Here is a 19,893-nt window from a genome sequence, read left to right as displayed (position 1 = left end):
GATGGGGTTTAAAAACAACCCATGCTAGTGCATGCCCACCTTATGACTACAAAAATTACAATGTGACTGAATAGAGCTAAATATTAGAAATGTCAAATGGTGTACAAAGAACACAGAAAACTGCACCAATTAAATTAAACCGCAAGAACAAACCAAATGGGGCCATGGCAGCCATTCTTGATGTTGTGCACCACTGAAGAGGGAGCCACCTCCTTGCACAGGTAGTGGTGGGCATCCACTGTTAGCCTGAAGTATCCATCCACAAGGGCTGTAAAGGATAGAGCCTCAGTCCAAGATGCCATACGCAGCTCCTGAAGAAACAAAGGGTGATTGCACATCATTATTGTTCTTGTTTATTCGAGTTCAGACAAGCAAGGGAAGTCCAAACAATTCTTCTGGCGATTTAATGTTAAGTGAATATAACCAGAAATAAATGCAGATCTGAGCAAAGTAACATGCTTTTACATATCCCAAAGAGCATAACAACCCCAGTGTTGTTGCATAATAGCTGCCCTAACCATTATTAATGAATGCTTGAAAAAAATCCTGCTGCAAAAACCTCTGCTGCAAAGCAGGAGCAGCACACTATTCTTTAAATGTGCTTGAGGGGAGTGTTTAGATGCAGTGTTGGACAAGGAGGACGTCTTGACATGTAAGGTGCAAGGTTATTATCGGAAAAGAAAATGAACAAAATAACTAAAACTGAAGAAACATTTTCGTAAACGAAATAAAATAAAAATGAGAATGTTTAAAAAAATAATAATTCTTAACGTTTGCAAAACTAACTAAAACTGTCTTTCATTTTCGTCTTTGTCAATTAATTTCTTACATGAGCTTTCGGTGTTCATTTTAAATTTACTTTCAGATAAATACACGGAAGGAAGGTCGAACAATCCTTTCCAATTCAATTCCTTGTGTGTCGCCTAGAAGTGACGCCATTGGGCAGTGCCATCGTATTGACGGCTCACCAAACGAAGCCTAAGTTTTTCTACAAAGCTAACTTTTACGTATAAGCTGTTTTTGTTGCCACGTGTTGCTAACGGAAATGGCTAAGACAGCTACCAACTAGCTAGCGCCTTCACGGAACCTGCACGTCAGTCTTTTGGGGAAAAACTTGAGAAATGGTCAACTGCAGAGTGTCTCAAAATGCTGCTGTATCCCAACACAAAAGGCAGATGTGAAAGCAGACAAGGAGTTTGTCTCGCTGACACAGTCGGTGATTGAACTACTGCAACAACAGGACATTTTCACAGCACTACTGCAGCAATAGCAGGAAAACTTGAAAAGCTTTGTCACAATAGTCATGGACTCAACAACAACGAAACAGACTTTCACAGGAGATACAGCAGGTAAAAGCAAGCTTACTTTCTATCTATAGTGCCGTAAAAGCTATTGGGCTACTTCTCAAATTCTTATATTTTTGCATAGTTTCCCGACTTGAATGTTTAAGATCATCAAACAAATGTAAATATCAGACAAATATAACCCAAGTGGACTTGCTCTTTTTAAATGGTGATTTTATTTATTAGAGGGGAAAAAAACTATTCAAAGTTACTAAACCTAATAATTGGTTGGGCCATGCTCAGCAGCAACAACTGAAATCAAGCGTTTTCTATAAGTGGCAATGAGTCTTTCACATCTCTGTGGAGACATTTTGTCCCACTCGTCCTGTGGAATTTTTTTAATTCAGCCAAAATGGAGGGCTTTTGAGCATGAACGGCCTTTTTAAGGTCATGCCACTGCATTTCAATTGGATTCAAGTCTGGACTTTTGACTAGGCCACTCCAAAACCTTCATTTTGTTTTCTTAAGCCATTCAGAAGTTGACTTGCTGGTGTGTTTTGGATCGCTATCCTGCTACAGAACCAAAGCGCACTTCAGCTTGAGGTCACAAACTGATGGCTGAACATTGTGCTTCAGGATATTCTGAAGTTGACTTGCTGGTGTGTTTTGGATCGTTATCCTGCTACAGAACCCAAGCGTACTTCAGCATGAGGTCACAAACTGATGGCTGAACATTGTGCTTCAGGATTTTCTGTTAAAGAGCAGAATTTATGGTTCCATTAATGGTTCCATCAATCACACCAAGGTGTCCAGGTCCTGAAGGAGCAAAGCAACCCAAGACCATCACACTACCACCACCATGTTTGACTGTTGGTATGATGTTCTTTTCCTGAAATGCTGTGCTACATTTATGCCAGATATAATCAGACACACACCTTCCTAAAAGATCAACTTTCATCTCGTCAGTCCATTTCTTTCTTCTTCCAGAAGTCTTCGGAATCATTCAGATGTTTTTTGTTTTTTTTTGCAAAGGTAAGTAAGATGAGCCTTTATATTCTTTTTGGTCAGCAGTGGTTTTCGCCTTGGAACTCTACCATGGAAGCCATTTTTGCCCAGTTTCTTCCTAATTGTTGTGTCATGAACACATACTTTAACTGAGGCAAAGGAGGATTGCAGCTCTTAGAAGTTGTCTTGATTTCCTTTGTGGCCTCCTGGATGAGTCATTGCTGTTCTTCTTGGGGTAATCTTTGTAGGCCGGCCACTCCTGGGAAGGTTCACCAGCGTTCCATGTTTTCTCCATGTGAGGATAATGGCTCTCTCTGTAGACCACTGGAATCATAAAGCTTTAGAAATGGCTTTTGTAACCCTTTCCAGAGTGATAGATGTCAATTACTTTATTTCTCGACTGTTCTGGAATTTCTTTGGAACGTATCATTTTGTTACAGCTTTTTTAAGATCTTTTGTCCGACTTGATTTTGTCGCGACAGATTCTGTTTTAGTTATTTCTTGATTGAACAGGTCTGTAGGTAATCAGGCTTGGGTGTGAGCAGTGAAAATTAACAAAAAATTGCAATTAGCCACAATTAATTCATGATTTAACAAGGGGGCTAATTACTTTTCACACAAAGCCAGGTAACTGAATTTGTTTTTTTTCCTTAATAAATGAAATCACTGGCGGCACGGTGGGCGACTGGTTAGAGCGTCAGCCTCACAGTTCTGAGGAGAGGGGTTCAATCCCCGGCCCCGCCTGTGTGGAGTTTGCATGTGCCTGCATGGGTTTTCTCCAGGCACTCCGGTTTCCTCCCACATCCCAAAAACATGCATCAATTGAAGACTCTAAATTGCCCGTAGGTGTGAATGTGAGTGTGAATGGTTGTTTCTTTGTATGTGCCCTGCGATTGGCTGGCAACCAGTTCAGGGTGCACCCCGCCTCCTGCCCGATGTTAGCTGGGATAGGCTCCAGCACGCCCGCGACCCTAGTGAGGAGAAGCGGCTCAGAAAATGGATGGATGGATGAAAAAGAAAGAAACTAGTTCTGTACTGAGAAACAGACATTGATCAGGTCGCCCAAGGGTATCAACAGCAGTTAATGACAGAAACATTGTGAGAGAGAAGAAACACCCAAAGACAACAGTCAGTGACATCACTGCAAACCTCCACAGGGCAGGTGTGAAGGCATCACAATCCACTGTTCGAGGAAGACTTCGAGAGAAGAAATATACAGGCCATACCACAAGATGCAAACCACTCATCAGCAAAAATAATCTGCAGGCCAGATTGGATTCTGAAAAGAAGTACAGAGATGAGCCACAAATGTTTTGTGGACTGATGAGACTAAGATTAACCTCTACTAAAGTGATGGAAAAGCCAAAGTATGGAGAAAGAAAGGATCTGCTTATGATCCAAAACACACAAGCTCATCTGTGAAGCATGGTGGAGGTAATGTCATGGCTGCTTCTAGAACGGGCTCACTAGTCTTTATTGATGATGTAACTCATGATGGTAGCAGCAGAATGAATTCTGAAGTCTACAAAACCATTTTGTCTCGCAATTTACAGAAAAATCAAACTAATCAGGAGAAGCTTCATCAATGACCCAAAACACACTGGCAACACAAAAAAGGACTTTATCAGGGGGGAAAAGTGGAAGGTCTTAGACTGGCCATGTCAATTACCGTATTTTCACGACAATAAGGCGCACCGTATTAAAAGAGGCAGTCTCAGTTACGGGGTTTATTTCTGTATTTAACACATACATAAGGCGCACCGTATTATTGGGCGCAGGTATGATAAAACATACGCTACCTTAAAGCATACGGTAGCATGCATGCACGCTAAAACATACGCTAGCATGCATGCTAGCGTATGTTTTTAAAAAGGCAGCGGGAGCAAAACTGAGTTCGGTTGTAATTTATTGAAGTATTTAACAATGTACTCCCATTATTTTTTCATCAATTCTCATTCACAAATCCATCAAAGTCCTCATCTTCTGTATCCGAAATGAAGAGCTGGGCAAGTTTGCCATCAAACATGCTGGGTTCCCTCTCCTCATTGTCGGAGTCACTCTCGTTGCTGGGGGGCGGTTCAGCAAAGGTGCCAGCTTTCGCGAAAGCTCGGACAACAGTCAAAGCAGATACCTTAACGCAGGCATCCACAATCCATTCACATATGGTGGCGTAACTCGCCCGGCGCTTCGTCTTCTTGACTAGGCGAAGCTCGTTTTCCTCTTCCTCCACTTGCGAACCATGGATTCGTTGATCTTGAATTCTATCGTGGCTGCTCGATTCCCATGTTCCTCCGCGTAACTGACAGCTTGCAGTTTAAACTGTGCTTCATAAGCATGTCTCTTCGTAGGTGCCATTTTCGGGGTTCATTAGCCAAACCGATGTTCTTTTGCACAATGCACATACCGGCGCTATATATCTACTCGGGGCGTGCCTTTAGCGTCCTCTTTCACGCGCACCCTTCCCCCTTTAACGTCCGCATGCTGTCCTCAGTCACGTCCGCCTTTCCTCTATATAAGCAGCGTGTCTGCAGGAAATGCTCCCAGTCAGTCAAGCAGAGCGCTCATCAAAGTCACACAACAAAATTTACCGATTTTGAAACTCTGTGCACACATGAGGCGCGCCGCATTATAAGGCCCCGCGTCCATTTTGGAGAAAATTTAAGACTTTTATGTGCACTTTATGGTCGTGAAAATACGGTAACTTACAAAACCTTAACCCAACAAAGCATGCATTTTACCTCCTGAAGAGGACACTGAAGGCAGAAACCCCCAGAAACAAACAAGAACTGAAAGAGGCTGCAGTCAAGGCCTGGAAAAGCATTTCAAATGAAGAATGCAACAGTCTGGCGAAGTCAATCGGTCGCAGGCTTGATGTAGTTATTGCAAGTAAGGCTACTAAATGTTATTCACTTTAAGTTAATTTAATCATGTCTGTTACAATACTTTGCTCACTTGAAAAGTGGGTGGCTTCAAACAAAAGGTGCTCTGTCCTGAGTTGTTTAACACATCTAGATGTAAATACCATGAAATAAAAGCTTGAATTGTGAACTTTTGTCTCATATTCATCTTTTGATCTGAAATCCAAATGTCTTCAGTACACAACAAAAACAAAGGCATTGACCTTGCAGTTCCAATACTTTTGGATGGGACTGAATGGCTTGGAGGTGGCTGCCCAGCTGAGTTGCTCGTCGCTCACTCCAAACCCGGAAATGCATTTCCAGCAGTGTATGAAAGCTTACAAAGTAATTCCCCACGAAATGGGCCAGAAAACAGGACAATTTTGGTTTCACAATGTGTATGAATGAATCCAAAAATAAATGGCAGCCATTTATTCCTCAACTCGTCTGAGCTTGGGAAATGATGCAAAGCTTTGCACAAGACGCAGTCGCATTGTCACTCAGCCAGTTTCCCTGTGATGTGGGCGTGTAGCAACAACGAAGTTGGCAGGTAGTTTTATATTAATTGTCAAAACTATATGGCGATTTCAAATCCCGCCGTTTGCAAGCGGTTTGGTGTTCAAAGGCTGTTGCATTCAAGCGACAAACTGTTCTGACATACATGTCAGAACTTCAACTAGGTCACAGACTTATTTTGACGTCTTATGCACAAAACAGTTGGATTTGGGGACCTTTTAACGGACAATGTATAAAAGTGTTTGGGGTGTTGAAATGGGTGACAATTGCTGAATTTAAGTTTAATGCAATATTAATGGTGTGTAGCCTAGTGCGGGCACATACAACAAATTATTGCCCAAAAAGATTTTGCGTTTCCTTTCCATATAATAAAATTGTTTAAAAAAAAATAATAATAAGGGAGTGCGGGGACGGACTGAAAAGCAGATTTTAAACTGGAGCTTAATCCCCGACTCAATCAGTTTTCTGGTGTGCTCTGTTTGTCTCACCATTTTCTTGTGATCCTGTCTGTGAATTGTGACTGTGGCCTCTTTGATGGCAGCATGCATGATCTCATGGAAGTCGCAGAATCTCTCCCAGCCGTCATCAGCTTCATTTTTTCTCAGATTTCCATTTAACTTGTTCTTCTTTGACCTTCCTTTCTCTTTAGAAATCACCAGTATCTATTTTGAAGATACACACAGTTTATGCTGTTATTTAGTAGAGTAATGTAGACTGTTTTACAGGTATTTCATACTTTGTTGTACAAGGCAAATTACCAGAATTCCTGTCTAGTACAATACCAATATAAAATGACACAATTAGAACAAGGCAAATACAAACTTATTTAGATAATATATGAGGCTGAGTTTGAGGTTTTTTTTTTCTTAGACTGGAATCCCCGTGGACCATGATGTTTGCAGATGACATTGTGATCTGCAGAGGGAACTGGTGGAGGAAAAGTTGGAAAGATGGAGGCATGCACTGGAAAGGAGAGGAATGAAGATTAGCCGAAGTAAAACAGAGTATATGTGCATGAATGAGAGGGGTGGAGGGGGAAGAGTGAGGCTACAGGGAGAAGAGATAGCAAGGGTGGAGGACTTTAAATACTTGGGGTCAACCGTCCAGAGCAATGGTGAGTGTGGTCAGGAAGTGAAGAAACGGGTCCAAGCAGGTTGGAACGGGTGGAGGAAGGTGTCAGGTGTGTTATGTGACAGAAGAGTCTCTGCTAGGATGAAGGGCAAAGTTTATAAAACAGTGGTGAAGCCAGCCATGATGGACGGATTAGAGGCAGTGGCACTGAAGATACAACAGGAAGCAGAGCTGGAGGTGGCGGAAATGAAGATGTTGAGATTCGCTGTAGGAGTGACCAGGTCGGATAAAATTAGAAATGAGCTCATCAGAGGGACGGTCAAGGTTAGATCTTTTGGAGACAAAGTTAGAGAGAGCAGACTTCGATGGTTTGTACACATCCAGAGGAGAGATAGTGAGTATATTGGTAGAAGGGTGATGAGGATGGAGCTGGCAGAAGAGAAGGTTGATGGATGTCGTGAATAGACGGTAGACGGGCAGCTGGTGTTAGAGAGGAGGATGCAGGAGGCTTACATGGAAAAGGATGACACGCTGTGGCCACCCCTTATGGGACAAGCCGAAAGGAAAAGAAGAAGATGATGATACTGCGTTTTTAAGTTTTGTAAGTTACGTCTTTGTACCACAAAGATACTGTATATGCAACTTAACTGTTGCAGCTAAAAAGCACAAATGACTGCACGAGATGCCTTTTAACATCAGCTGTATTTTTAAAGCCCAAAAATGTCTTTCCGGGCTTACAAAGGCATTACAATTCACCTTGCCTGGGCTGCATCTTTCAACTCGAGTTGCGTTCAAGAAACACACAAGACTATCAGCGCATGAATGATGCTTTCCCTTACAATCAGACACATCAATATTAGAAAAAAAAAAGAACATGAAACCTATAAAACAAAGGATGTGGGGTGTCTGTGAACAAATATTAATAGTACGACCACATTCATTCCTGAACAGACATGTCTCTCACATAACTCCCATGTCCACAATTAATATTACGAATACAGCATCGCACTTTACGTCTTACTGGTATACAGCATTTAACGGGGCCCATAAGTTAATGCCTTCATTATAACATTTAAAAACAATTCCAACTAATGTATTTGGTTGTAATTTAATTCACTACATATTTTGAAAGCAGCTACAGCCAACAAAAAAAATAATAAATATAGTAATAATAATTTGAGCTGTTTGCAAATACCCAGTGGCTGCAAATGGAACTTTTCAAGAGCTAGTAAATATGATAGTTATTTAATCTATCTTTAATCATAATAAATACAATTATCGAACAACAAAATGGTGGCTAGTAATGCTGAAAACCACTTGCCAAAGTGGCTGATAAGCAAAAAAGTTAATGTCAAGCCCAGGTTATATGTTCTACTAGGACAAAATGTCCTTATGATAACAGTTTCACTTACTCTGGGGGGCTTCTTCCTCCAGGAAATGCCTGTTGTACCAGACACGCATACTTGTACATCATGCCAAGTATCCATGCCCTGGTTTTGCCTCTGTCCTTGGATCTGGTTGTAGTATGCTGTTAACACAGACATAACTATAGCTTAGTTTAAATTACTGAAAAGTAAGGAACTAGTTGTCTGGAATACAATTTTCTAAGTATTAAATGACACAGATTAGTGACAGTTGGTTTACAGTTTGTTCTGTATTACTGTATAAAAATCGCAGTATCAAATGTATTCTGTTCATCAAGTCCGAAATCATAGTACTACAATGAGGCATTTATCGTGACATTTGTATATTGGTTCTAATTAATTAGACTGACTTTTACAAAGAAATGCAGAGTCGCCAGAAATTCACTTCCTGAACAATTTGTCCAAATTTGTCTGAATTTCCATATTTTCCAAATGTTGTCAGGAAGATTACCGCGGGACAGTTATTGCAGCATATTTTGTGATAGGATAAAAATAATTCAGCATACTGTTCAATTGCACAACATAATCATTACTCTATAATTGTAATTGTTAATAAATTATGGCTTTTTATTGCGTCAACCTTGTAATGACGGACGCAGTTGCAGCATGATTCAAAGTATATGAGATTTTGACGTGCCTTCGTCAGAAATATCTGTGTCTATGGATTAATTCGTATTTACCAATTCTGTTTTCAAACTTGGTTTATAAAAAAAAAAGAAAAAGAAAAAAAAGGCAAGTCTATTAAATCAGCTTAATCATATCTCAAAGGTGAATTAAAACTCAGCACTCTATTTTGCAGACAAACAAAAAAACCTTGCTGATCGACTAAATTGGATAGTTTATGCCGGAACAAAAGATTGCTATTTTGTGAATGTACTTTTATAGATGTCTTCTCTTGCATGCTATATATATTATATATTTATATTTCTTATATCCACTACTGCTACTGAAATGATGGAAATTTCTGTAATAAAATAACATTCACGAAGCAGCTCTTTTTCTCTCTTTTTTTTTAAACAACATCGTGTTTATTTCATCAAATTAATTTATGAACTTTTCATAACAGTGGAATACAGGCCGGTAATGTCGTTAAACATTGGATTTTTTTCCCCCCAATATCCGGAACAAACGGTGTTATGGCCATAACGAGTCAGCGTTCATGATTTCCGTAACAAAATACGGATGTTCCGTAACATTTGGCAGCTCTGGAAATGTCAATTTCAAATGTGCTTCTGAGAACAGCCACAAGTACAAAAGGTTTGCCTTTTTCGCTGAATGCCACACCAAGTGTAAAAGATGAAAAATACTTACAAGCAAAGAAAATACTACACCACCAAACTAATCACATTCAGTGGTGTTTCCCACCCGTTATTGAGCCAAAGCACATACTTTACATGAGAAAAATCTGACAACACACAACGAAACAAGGTCACAAAAAGCATATAGAGTCTGGACGTTGTGTTCAGAATAATAGCAGCCCAACATAACTAACAAAATCTAATTATACTGTATTACTATGTGGCAAATAAGCCAGTAGGTGTACTTGAATTACAGCAAACCAACCGACCAAACACATTCATGTTACGCATGCTCATGAGTCCCATTTAAAAAAATATCAGTGTGCCGTTAAATTAGTAAAGTGATTCAACCTGAGAAAAAACTGTATCATGAAGTACAGAAGATTATAGGACACCTGGCTGAAACGATCTCCAAAACTTTAAAATGGAAAGCAAAACCAGAGAGACGTGGAAGAAAACTGAACACTACCAATCAAATTCATTGAAGATTAGCCAGAATGGCAAAGACACAGCCTCTGATCAGCTCCAGGGTGATCAAAGATAGCTTGACGTTGGCTGTGAGTAATGTGAAGATTACAAGAGGCCTGTGTGAAGCAAATCTATCGGCCCCTTGAGCCCCCGTAAAGTCCCTCTATTAAAAAAATAATAATAAATAAATGTGTGCTAATAGTGTTATAATTATCCAAAGAATACATCGACTGGCGTAAAGACAAATGAAGTAGTATTCTGTGGACTGACGAAAGGGTTCAAGGGCCACAGACAGTTTATCAGAAGAGCCCCCCCTAAGACCGCTCCCTTTCCTCTGATTGGTTGCCTTCTTGTAGAACAAGCATACCAGCATACCAGTAAGCAAGCAGCATCTCGGTTAAAGACGAACAAAACTAAAGTTACACTATGGAGTGCCCAGCCCATACCCTGGACCTTAATCCGATAGATCTTGTGGTGTGAGAGTTAAAAAAAAATAATAATTAAAAAAAAAACTCTTTCTGAGGCAAAACCAAGGAATGCAGAGGGCTTCTGGAATGTTGTCAAATTATCCTGCACTGGAATGCGCTTTTTTGACCTACGAGTGAGCGTAAGCTTTCTGACACTCGGCAGGACATTTTATTCCAAAATGCCTTGATAGTCTTGGTATTTTATTGTTCAAGACATCCTGTGTCATAATGTAACACAGCAGCCCCACAACATAACAGCCTCCTCATAGTAAGGTCAGCGGTCTTTTTTTGGTATGTTTCATTTTTGCGTATGTGAACAGAGTTGATGTGTTTTCTTCCAGTTTGGCTCAAACAACGGGTGGTGTGATCTGGTACTGATGTACCTTGACCTTGGAGTTCATCTTTGCTTTCTTTGGAGGTTGTTCTTGACTTTTTGGTTACCATTCGTAGTAGCCATCTCTTCAATTTGTCATTGATTTTCCTCTTGTGGCCCCATCCAAGGAGGCTGGCTTCAGTCTTAAACCTCTGAATAATATGTTCAAATGTTGTCACAGGAACATCAAGCTGTTTGGAGATGGTCTTGTAAGATTTATCTTCAACATGTTTGTCGATAATTTTCTTTCTAATCTCCAAAAACAACTCTCTCCTTCGCTTTCTGTGGTCCATATTTAGTGCAGTACACGCCATGTCACAAAACAGCACATTGGTTACTTGTCAAAAAGGCAGACTGACTGATTACAAGATTGAAGATGCCTGTGAGGCTAATTAGAGGCGTTTAAAATGTCCCATTGTCAAATTATTTTCCTTTTTTAAGAGTACCATTATTTTTGTCCAGGCCTGTTTTTAGTAGTCTGTTGTTGTTGTTTTTTTATGATTCTGTTGAACCACAATTCAAAAGCAATGTCTGATTTTCATTAGTTAACTTTCAGTAAATTTGTATTTATTATTAGTTTTTCTGGTTTCAAGTTATTTCTTTGACCATTGTGAGTTTTTCTTTCATTAACAAGAGGGTTACCAACAATTTTGTCCACGCGTGCAACTGGAAAAAAAAATTCTCACGTGCTCTAACAAAATAACCTGAAAAAGATAATGAACATTATCCTATTGTACAACCCCAATTCAAATGAAGTTGGGACGTTGTGTTAAACATAAATAAAAACAGAATACAATAATTTGCAAATCATGTTCAACCTATATTTAATTGAATACGCGATAAACAAGAATTAATGTTCAAACTGATAAACTTGATTGTTTTTAGCAAATAATCATTAACTTAGAATTTTATGGTTGCAACACGTTCCAAAAAAGCTGGGACAGGGTCATGTTTACCACTGTGTTACATCACCTTTTCTTTTAACAACATTCAATAAACGTTTTGGGAAGTGAGCACACTAATTGTTGAAGCTTTGTAGGTGGAATTATTTCCCATTCTTTCTTGGTGTACAGCTTCAGCTTTTCAACAGTCCGGGGTCTCCGTTGTCGTATTTTACGCTTCGTATTGGGCCGCACATTTTCAATGGGAGACGTGTCTGGACTGCAGGCAGGCCAGTCTAGTACCCGCACTCTTTTACTATGAAGCCACTCTGTTGTAACACGTGCAGAATGTGGTTGGGCATTGTCTTACTGAAATAAGCAGGGGTGTCTATTAAAAATACATTGCTTGGATGGCAGCATATGTTTCTCCAAAACCTGTATGTACCTTTCAGCATTAATGGCGCCTTCACAGATGTGTAAGTTACCCATGCCATTGGCACTAACACAGCCCCATACCATCACAGATGCTGGCTTTTGAACTTTGCGTCCATAATAGTCCGGATGGTTCTTTTCCTCTTTGTCCCGGAGGACACGACGTCCACAATTTCCAAAAACTATTTGAAATGTGGACTCGTCGGACCAAAGAACACTTTTCCACTTTGCATCAGTCCATCTTAGATGAGCTTGGGCCCAGAGAAGCCGGCGGCGTTTCTGGGTGTTGTTGATAAATGGCTTTTGCTTTGCATAGTAGAGTTTAGAGTTGCACTTACGGATGTAGCGCTGAACTTTATTTACTGACATTGGTTTTCTGAAGTGTTCCTGAGTCCATGTGGTGATATCCTTTACACATTGATGTCGGTTTTGGATGCAGTGGAGCCTTAGGGAATCGAAGGTCACGGTCATTCAATGTTGGTCTTCGGCCTTGCCGCTTCCATGCAGTGATTTCTCGAGATTCTCTGAACCTTTTGATGATATTATGGACCGTAGATGATGAAATCCCTAAATTCCTTGCAATTGTACATTGAGGAACATTGTCCTTAAACTGTTTGACTATTTTTTCACACACTTGTTCACAAAGAGGTGAACCTCGCCCCATCTTTGCTTTTGAATGACTCAGCAATTCAGGGAACCTCCTTTTATACCCAATCATGGCACCCGCTTGTTCCCAATTAGCCTGTTCACCTATGGGATGTTCCAAACAGGTGTTTGATGAGCATTCCTCAACTTTCTCAGTCTTTTTTGCTACTTGTCCCAGCTTTTTTGGAACGTGTTACAGCCATAAAATCAAAGTTAATGATTATTTGCTAAAAACAATAAAGTTTAACAGTTTGAACATTAAATATTTTGTCTTTGTTGTGTATTCAATTAAATATAGGTTGAACATGATTTGCAAATCATTGTATTCTGTTTTTATTTATGTTTAACACAATGGCCCAACTTCATTGGAATTGGGGTTGTATATAATGAATGCACTTTTTAAAAAGTACTTAAAATAATGAAAAAAAAACATAAAACTACAACACGTTACAAAAAAAGACAAAGATGCACTATGCCATGCAGTGTCCTAGAAAAAAACAAAACAATGAATTCTAAAGTCTTACCAAAATTTCCTCCATTCACGACGTCTCCTTCTTGTGTTACACTGAGTGAAATTGGCTCCATTAACTCACAGCCCAGGCCATTGGTCAGCCCCTCCAGAGTAGCCAGATACTTTATCTTCAGGTCGTACAAAGTGATGTCGCTGACCTTGACGGTTCGGTGGTTGAACTCACTGAGGAATTTCTTGAAGACATTGTTGATGCGGATGCGGGTCAAAATGTTACGCTGCTTTATGTTTGCGTTCAGCGCCTCTGGAATGAAACCCTTAAAGCTGCAGGAATGAAGACAGGCAGAAAAAAGTAATCTATCATGAATATTTCTCAGTACCTAATACGTGTATTAAACTTCCTTTACAACTTCCCTAAATGTTACGCACCATGAATGAATGAGTAGTTTAAGGTGTAAATGCTGAAGAGCTGTGCTTTGTTTTGAAGTTAGCAAAGGAAACAAATCTATCTACAGTGCCGTGAAAAAGCACTGGCCACATTCTCAAATTAATTTTTCATATTCATATGAAAATATTTTCAGATTTAATATTTTTGCAAAGTTTCCCAACTTTAATATCTCAGATCATCAAACAAATGTAAATATCAGACAAACATAACCCAAGTGAACTTAAAATGCTCTTTTTAAAGGGTTATTTGATTTATTAAGGAAAAACCTATTTGTAAATGTTAGTGTAGAGGCTTGCATGAGTAATAGTAGTTAAATAAAAAAAGATGAAAAAATACATAACATATCAATTGAGACAAGGCTTAGCACAGAGTGGAGTGAAGAAGCGCCATCATGGGGGGCCGTCAGCAACAGAAGCTGCAGGCTGATGAGCCCCCAGTGAGGAAACACTGGAACATTAAAACAAATAAAAGAACAAACTAAAACAAGTTAAATCAACTAAGACTACAGCATAAGAAATATAAATGCTTAAATAAATGAATAGCTAGATAACTAAATAAATAAATAGCATACTATAACAATAATAAAATAGTGTAAAATAAATAAAAGGTACTGGCAGATAAGTGACCAATAAAACTTTGGTAACCTAAAAGTACATAAAACGCTGAATAAAACTACAGATAAATACTGCATGAGATATAAAACAAGCAACTCCTAATCAATTACAAGACAGATTAAAAAGGTGGATCTTGAGCCTCCTTTTAAAAATATCAACGCTTGCTACGGCCCTGACATCCTCCGGTAGACTGTTCCACCGAGGAGGGTCGCAGACTTAGAATGACGCCTACCCGTGGGTCTTAGAACTGACTCCGGGTATTACTAAAAGGACAGTACCGGACGACCTGAGGGTCCGCGAGGGTTGATATGATAAAAGATCTTCTACATAAGAGGGGGCAAGACCATGACATGTTTTATAAATTAATAAAAGTACCTTAAAATTGACCCTTATCCTCGTCAGCAGACGGGGTGCTGAATTCTGCAGTAGTGTAAAGACGGGAGGGGGCGGGGGGAGAGAGAGACAGAGAGACAGAGAGAGAGAGAGAGAGAGCGAGAGAGAGAGAGAGAGAGAGAGAGAGAGAAACGGGCGGACTATGGCAATGTTTTTAAGTGGTTAAATTCAGTTTTGGCTATGTTATTGTTATTATACAATGCTGTCTCGGTACTGTGATTTGTTCGAAACCCTGACTGAAAGGTTTTGTGCAGTCCTGTAGTATTCATAAAATCATTTAACTGGTGAATAACACTCTTCTCTAAAATGTTACTAAAAAAAGGCAGATTGGACACTGGTCTGTAATTGGTCAGCTGTCTAAATTGTTTTTCTTCAGAGGTGAAATAGTACCTGACTTCAGAGCAAAATTTTAAATCCTTCTACCTTGCATTTTTACAAATCAGGTTGCCATCATGCTATATGTGCACAGACGCAAAGGTGAAGCATACCAAATGTTAGCATCTTAGCATTTAATCAATTCTGATTATATTAGCACTATAATTACATTTTTGTCATTATTCAGTTTCACATTGTACTTGTTCTACATACATGTCAATTAATGTTTTCAGTGTCAGCTCTTCAGCAATTTCCACCGAAATTGCATTATAGAAAATGAAAGATCAAGAAAATCAGTAATTTGAAGACATTCATGGTTTTAAGTGGATGTCTTACTTGAGTTCTTGAGAAGCAGCGGGCAGGGGCACACCCATGCTCATGGCATAGTGGGTAATGGCTAGCACAGCCATTCCCAGGCACTCATTTTCGATCTCATGCTGCTCTGCCTCAGACAGGCATGTTCGAAGGGGTACCATACCCGTGTGAAAATCATGCTGGCCCTAGAAGACAAACACAAAATCAACAATCAATTTGTACTGATTTGACCTCTGACTGCAACTAGCCCAGCCATCAGGAGCTTCTAGCTTTGCTATGATACAACAACTCCTGTAAACATTTGTTGTTAATGGTGCCTGGCAGAGTACTAAAAAGGATAGTTTACGTCTATCCATTCTCTGTACCGCTTATCCTCACTAGGGCCACGGGTGTGTTGGAGCTGATCCCAGCTGACTTTGGGCGAGAGGCTGGGTACACCCTGAACTGGTCACCAGCAAATCGCAGGGCACATTGCTAAAATAACAACATCTTTTGCTAGCCTGAGACTTTTACACTACTACTACTAAGTACTACATGTATAAAAAGTTTAGTAGTGTTTAAAAATGTTCATTATTTTATTTGATCAAAAGTATTATAATTAGTATCTTTATATTTTATTTATTATCAACGAAAAAAAATAATACATTCAATTTGTTTTGTCAGCTATTATTCCATTACTTTCTACTGATGTTTTGAGTTTTTGCTGTGGTATCTTTTAAGTACCAGTATCAAGGTACTTTATGCAGGAATAGTATCAAGGTTGGGCTTTACACGATCAGGATTTTTGGGGCCGATCACCGATCAGCGAGTTTAAAAAACACGATAACCGATCCGATCACAACATGGATCATCCATCCATCCATTTTCTGAGCCGCTTCTCCTCACTAGGGTCGCGGGCGTGCTGGAGCCTATCCCAGCTATCATCGGGCAGGAGGCGGGGTACACCCTGAACTGGTTGCCAGCCAATCGCAGGGCACATACAAACAAACAACCATTCGCATTCACATTCACACCTACGGGCAATTTAGAGTTGTCAATTAACCTACCATGCATGTTTTTGGGATGTGGGAGGAAACCGGAGTGCAGGCAAAACCCACGCAGGCACGGGGAGAACATGCAAACTCCACACAGGCGGGGCCGGGGATTGAACCCCGTTCCTCAGAACTGTGAGGCTGACGCTCTAACCAGTCGTCCACCGTGCCGCTAACATGAGCAATGTGTCTATTTAAATGACCTGTTCATTTACTGTGTATACTTGTGTACTTAATTGCTCAAAAAGTTATATTTACAATAAATAATGTATTTTTGTTAATCTATGTATGCCAGTGAGGCATACTGACAGACAGAACAAATGAATGGTCTTCTATTAGATGGCAGGAAATAAATACAGTTATTAATGTATCCACTTTTTGTGACATGTTTGTTTGTTGGTGTGCCGTGAGATTTTTCAATTGTAAAATATGTTCCTTGGCTCCATAAAGGTTGGAAATCACTGCTCTCGTCAGATCGTGTATTCTAATCAGTCAGGTCAAATCTACATGACAGAAATAATGGGTGCTAACTTACTGTAATTATTTTATTGTAATTAAATTACTTCACCCACACCAAAAATTTAAAGCATGATTCAACAGAACGCCTGCATGATTACGCACAACCGTTAGTGCTAGCATTAGCTTGCTAGGCTACATAACGTTTCATTGCCTGCTTGCGAGCCGTATCATAAGTACGTGAACATACCTCAAGCAAGCCTTAAACAAACGTCCTCTCCAGTCCTGAGCACCGGTGACCACCAATACACGTTTTCCCCCATTTTGTCCTTATAATATAGTCGGCGCGATCCACTCTTGTTGTCATCGCCACGGTAACGAGTGCATCCAGTCGCATTTGACAAGCTAAAGCCCAATGATCGTAAAAAAGGGTATGCGGTGGTATCGGAATACAATATTTTATTGCAGTAGTCTGACATAGTGAAATCGTGAAAGAGCAAATTTGTCTTGTGGTCTGATCCGGGCATTACGTGTTGTCTGTCTCAGACGAGTTGTCTGTTTTTTTTTTAATAACTTTATTGGCCGTCAGATATTTACAGTACTATGTCAAAAGACACGCGACAAGCCTAAAAATAAACTAGTTTTTTTATTCAAATATACTGTGCACGATGGCGACGCGGAGTAAATGTCTTTTGCGGAGCCGATCATTGATCAGATCGGCCAATTATGACATTAAAGCTGATCAGCATAAAATGTTAATTATCGGCCGATACCGATCAGGCCGATAAAATCGGTGTAAAGTCCAATCAAGGTCAGAATTTTAGTATCATGATAACGCTTAACATGGATTATAATTATCGGACTACTTTTTTTGTTAAGGTATACTTCGGCTATAGTTAGTGAGTGAGTGAGTGAGTGAGTGAGTGAGTGAGTATTCTCAAATATATATTGAGCAGCAGAATGACACGCCACCCCCTTACATGTGCTCTGACACCGACATTAGTCCAAGGTTTACCTCACCTCCCACAATAACATGCATACACATTAAATACCTGGTAAAACAGGTAGTCCAGTGATGCAGCGTCCAAGAGTGGTGTTCCTTCAGGTGTTTTCTGCTGGCCTCCTTTAATTTTACTGATGCAATGTCTCCAAACTGGAGACTCGCCTTCATTGGTGCCATGCCAATTCCTGAAATAAAACCTGAGAGTCAAAGTAAAAGTGTTAGCGAGAAATATTTAATGCATAACTCACTTAAAATTTGACTTTACACCGAGATGGCGCCTACCAGTGTGGTCGCCTCGGTAACGCGCTTTCTAGTATTGTCTTTGTTTTTGTGTTTTTCGTCCGTCTTTGGAGACCTTACACGACTCACTTACACAAGGGGAGACCTGCTAACCATCAAGGAGGCTACTCCGGACTTTCTGTCACCAACTTTCGAATATCCGCTCAGTTTTTTCCCCGAGTTACTCACCGGAGCGGCGCCCGCGGTTTTCGGCGCATGGAGACGGAAGCGCCGCCACAGAGGGAAGCGAGCCGGCATTCAGGTGAAACTCCGCAAGAGAGGACACAGATTGGCGTTCCCGTCGATCCACCTCGCGAATGTACGCTCCCTACTCAACAAAATGGACGAGCTTCATCTTCTGTTAAAGACCAGTAAAGACTTCGGACGTTCCGCGGCCATGTGCTTCACGGAGACCTGGCTTTGCGACGCTGTACCCGATGGCGCCGTAATGCTTCCCGGCTTCCACATTCATCGAGCGGACCGCGACATGGAATCATCGGGGAAAACAAAGGGCGGCGGGATATGCCTCTATATCAACGAAAAATGGTGTACGGACGTCACGGTGCTCAGCACACACTGCAGCCCGCATTTGGAGTCGCTATTCTTAAACTGTAAACCATTCTACTCGCCACGTGAGTTCGCATCATTCATACTGGCTGGAGTCTATATAACGCCTCAAGCTAACACGAACGCCGCATTGCTAATGCTCACCGAACAAGTCAACGAAATTGAAAAAATACACCCAGACTCACCCCTCATTATTCTCGGGGACTTTAACAACCACAAACTCCCTAAATACAAGCAGCACATCGACTGTCCTACCAGGGAAAATAATACTTTAGACCACTGCTACACTACGGTAAAAAACGCATACCGTGCTATACCTCGTGCCGCCCTGGGCTCGTCTGATCACTGCTTAATTCACTTAGTACCGACGTACAGGAAAGAACTTAAATGCGCGAAGCCTACAGTGAAAACAGTCAAAAAGTGGACCAATGAAGCCAAGATGGAACTTCAAAGCTGTTTAGACTGCACAGACTGGAGTGTCTTTGAAAATTCAGCTGGCAGCCTGGATGAATATACGGACACTGTCACATCCTATATCAGTTTCTGTGAAGAGGTTTGTGTACCAACAAAATCATTTCGCACATTCAACAACAATAAGCCGTGGTTCACTGCTAAACTTAAGCAGCTTCGCCAAGCTAAGGAGGACGCATATCAGAGCGGGGACAGGGCCCTCTATAATCAAGCTAGAAACCAGTTGAGTAAAGAAATTAACATTGCAAAGAGGAACCATGCAGCAAAGTTGGAAAAACAGTTTAGCGAAAACGACTCTAAATCAGTCTGGCATGCATTCCAATCGCTGACTAATTACAAGCGACGATCCCCCCAAGCTGAGAACAATAGCGCACTAGCCAACGACTTGAATACCTTCTACTGCAGATTTGAAAAGGACAGTTTCACACCACACACCCACCCGGCCGCACCCGCGACCACAATCACAGCTCTGACTTCTGCGTTAACCATCCATGAACAGGATGTGAGACGCATCTTCAAACAACAAAAGATTAACAAAGCGGCAGGCCCGGACCATGTGTCCCCATCCTGCCTCAAAGTCTGCGCGGACCAGCTCGCTCCAGTCTTCACTCAGATCTTCAATAGATCTCTGGAAATGTGCGAAGTTCCATCCTGTTTCAAACGCTCCACCATCATTCCAGTCCCCAAGAAACCTGCAATCTCGGGTCTGAAT

The 19,893-nt window shown here is 40.7% G+C and overlaps 1 protein-coding gene across 4 annotated transcripts in view; it reads right to left on the bottom strand.

The window, feature by feature from the left end:
* Window positions 1–19,893, bottom strand: part of jak1 (Janus kinase 1) — a 62,085-nt gene that overhangs the window by 23,763 nt on the left and 18,429 nt on the right. For all 4 annotated transcript variants that reach the window (XM_061778794.1, XM_061778797.1, XM_061778795.1 and 1 more), the window contains 6 exons: window positions 17,914–18,061; window positions 15,396–15,559; window positions 13,285–13,553; window positions 8,185–8,300; window positions 6,190–6,363; window positions 154–311 (listed from right to left, as the gene is read on the bottom strand). In XM_061778794.1, the coding sequence (XP_061634778.1) occupies window positions 154–311; window positions 6,190–6,363; window positions 8,185–8,300; window positions 13,285–13,553; window positions 15,396–15,559; window positions 17,914–18,061 (1,029 nt within the window). The remainder of the gene's footprint in view (window positions 1–153; window positions 312–6,189; window positions 6,364–8,184; window positions 8,301–13,284; window positions 13,554–15,395; window positions 15,560–17,913; window positions 18,062–19,893) is intronic.

The sequence above is a fragment of the Phyllopteryx taeniolatus genome, chromosome 7 (genome assembly GCF_024500385.1).
Source record: "Phyllopteryx taeniolatus isolate TA_2022b chromosome 7, UOR_Ptae_1.2, whole genome shotgun sequence".
Classification (NCBI taxonomy): Eukaryota; Metazoa; Chordata; class Actinopteri; order Syngnathiformes; family Syngnathidae; genus Phyllopteryx; species Phyllopteryx taeniolatus.
This window is presented reverse-complemented; position numbering and strand designations above follow the sequence as displayed.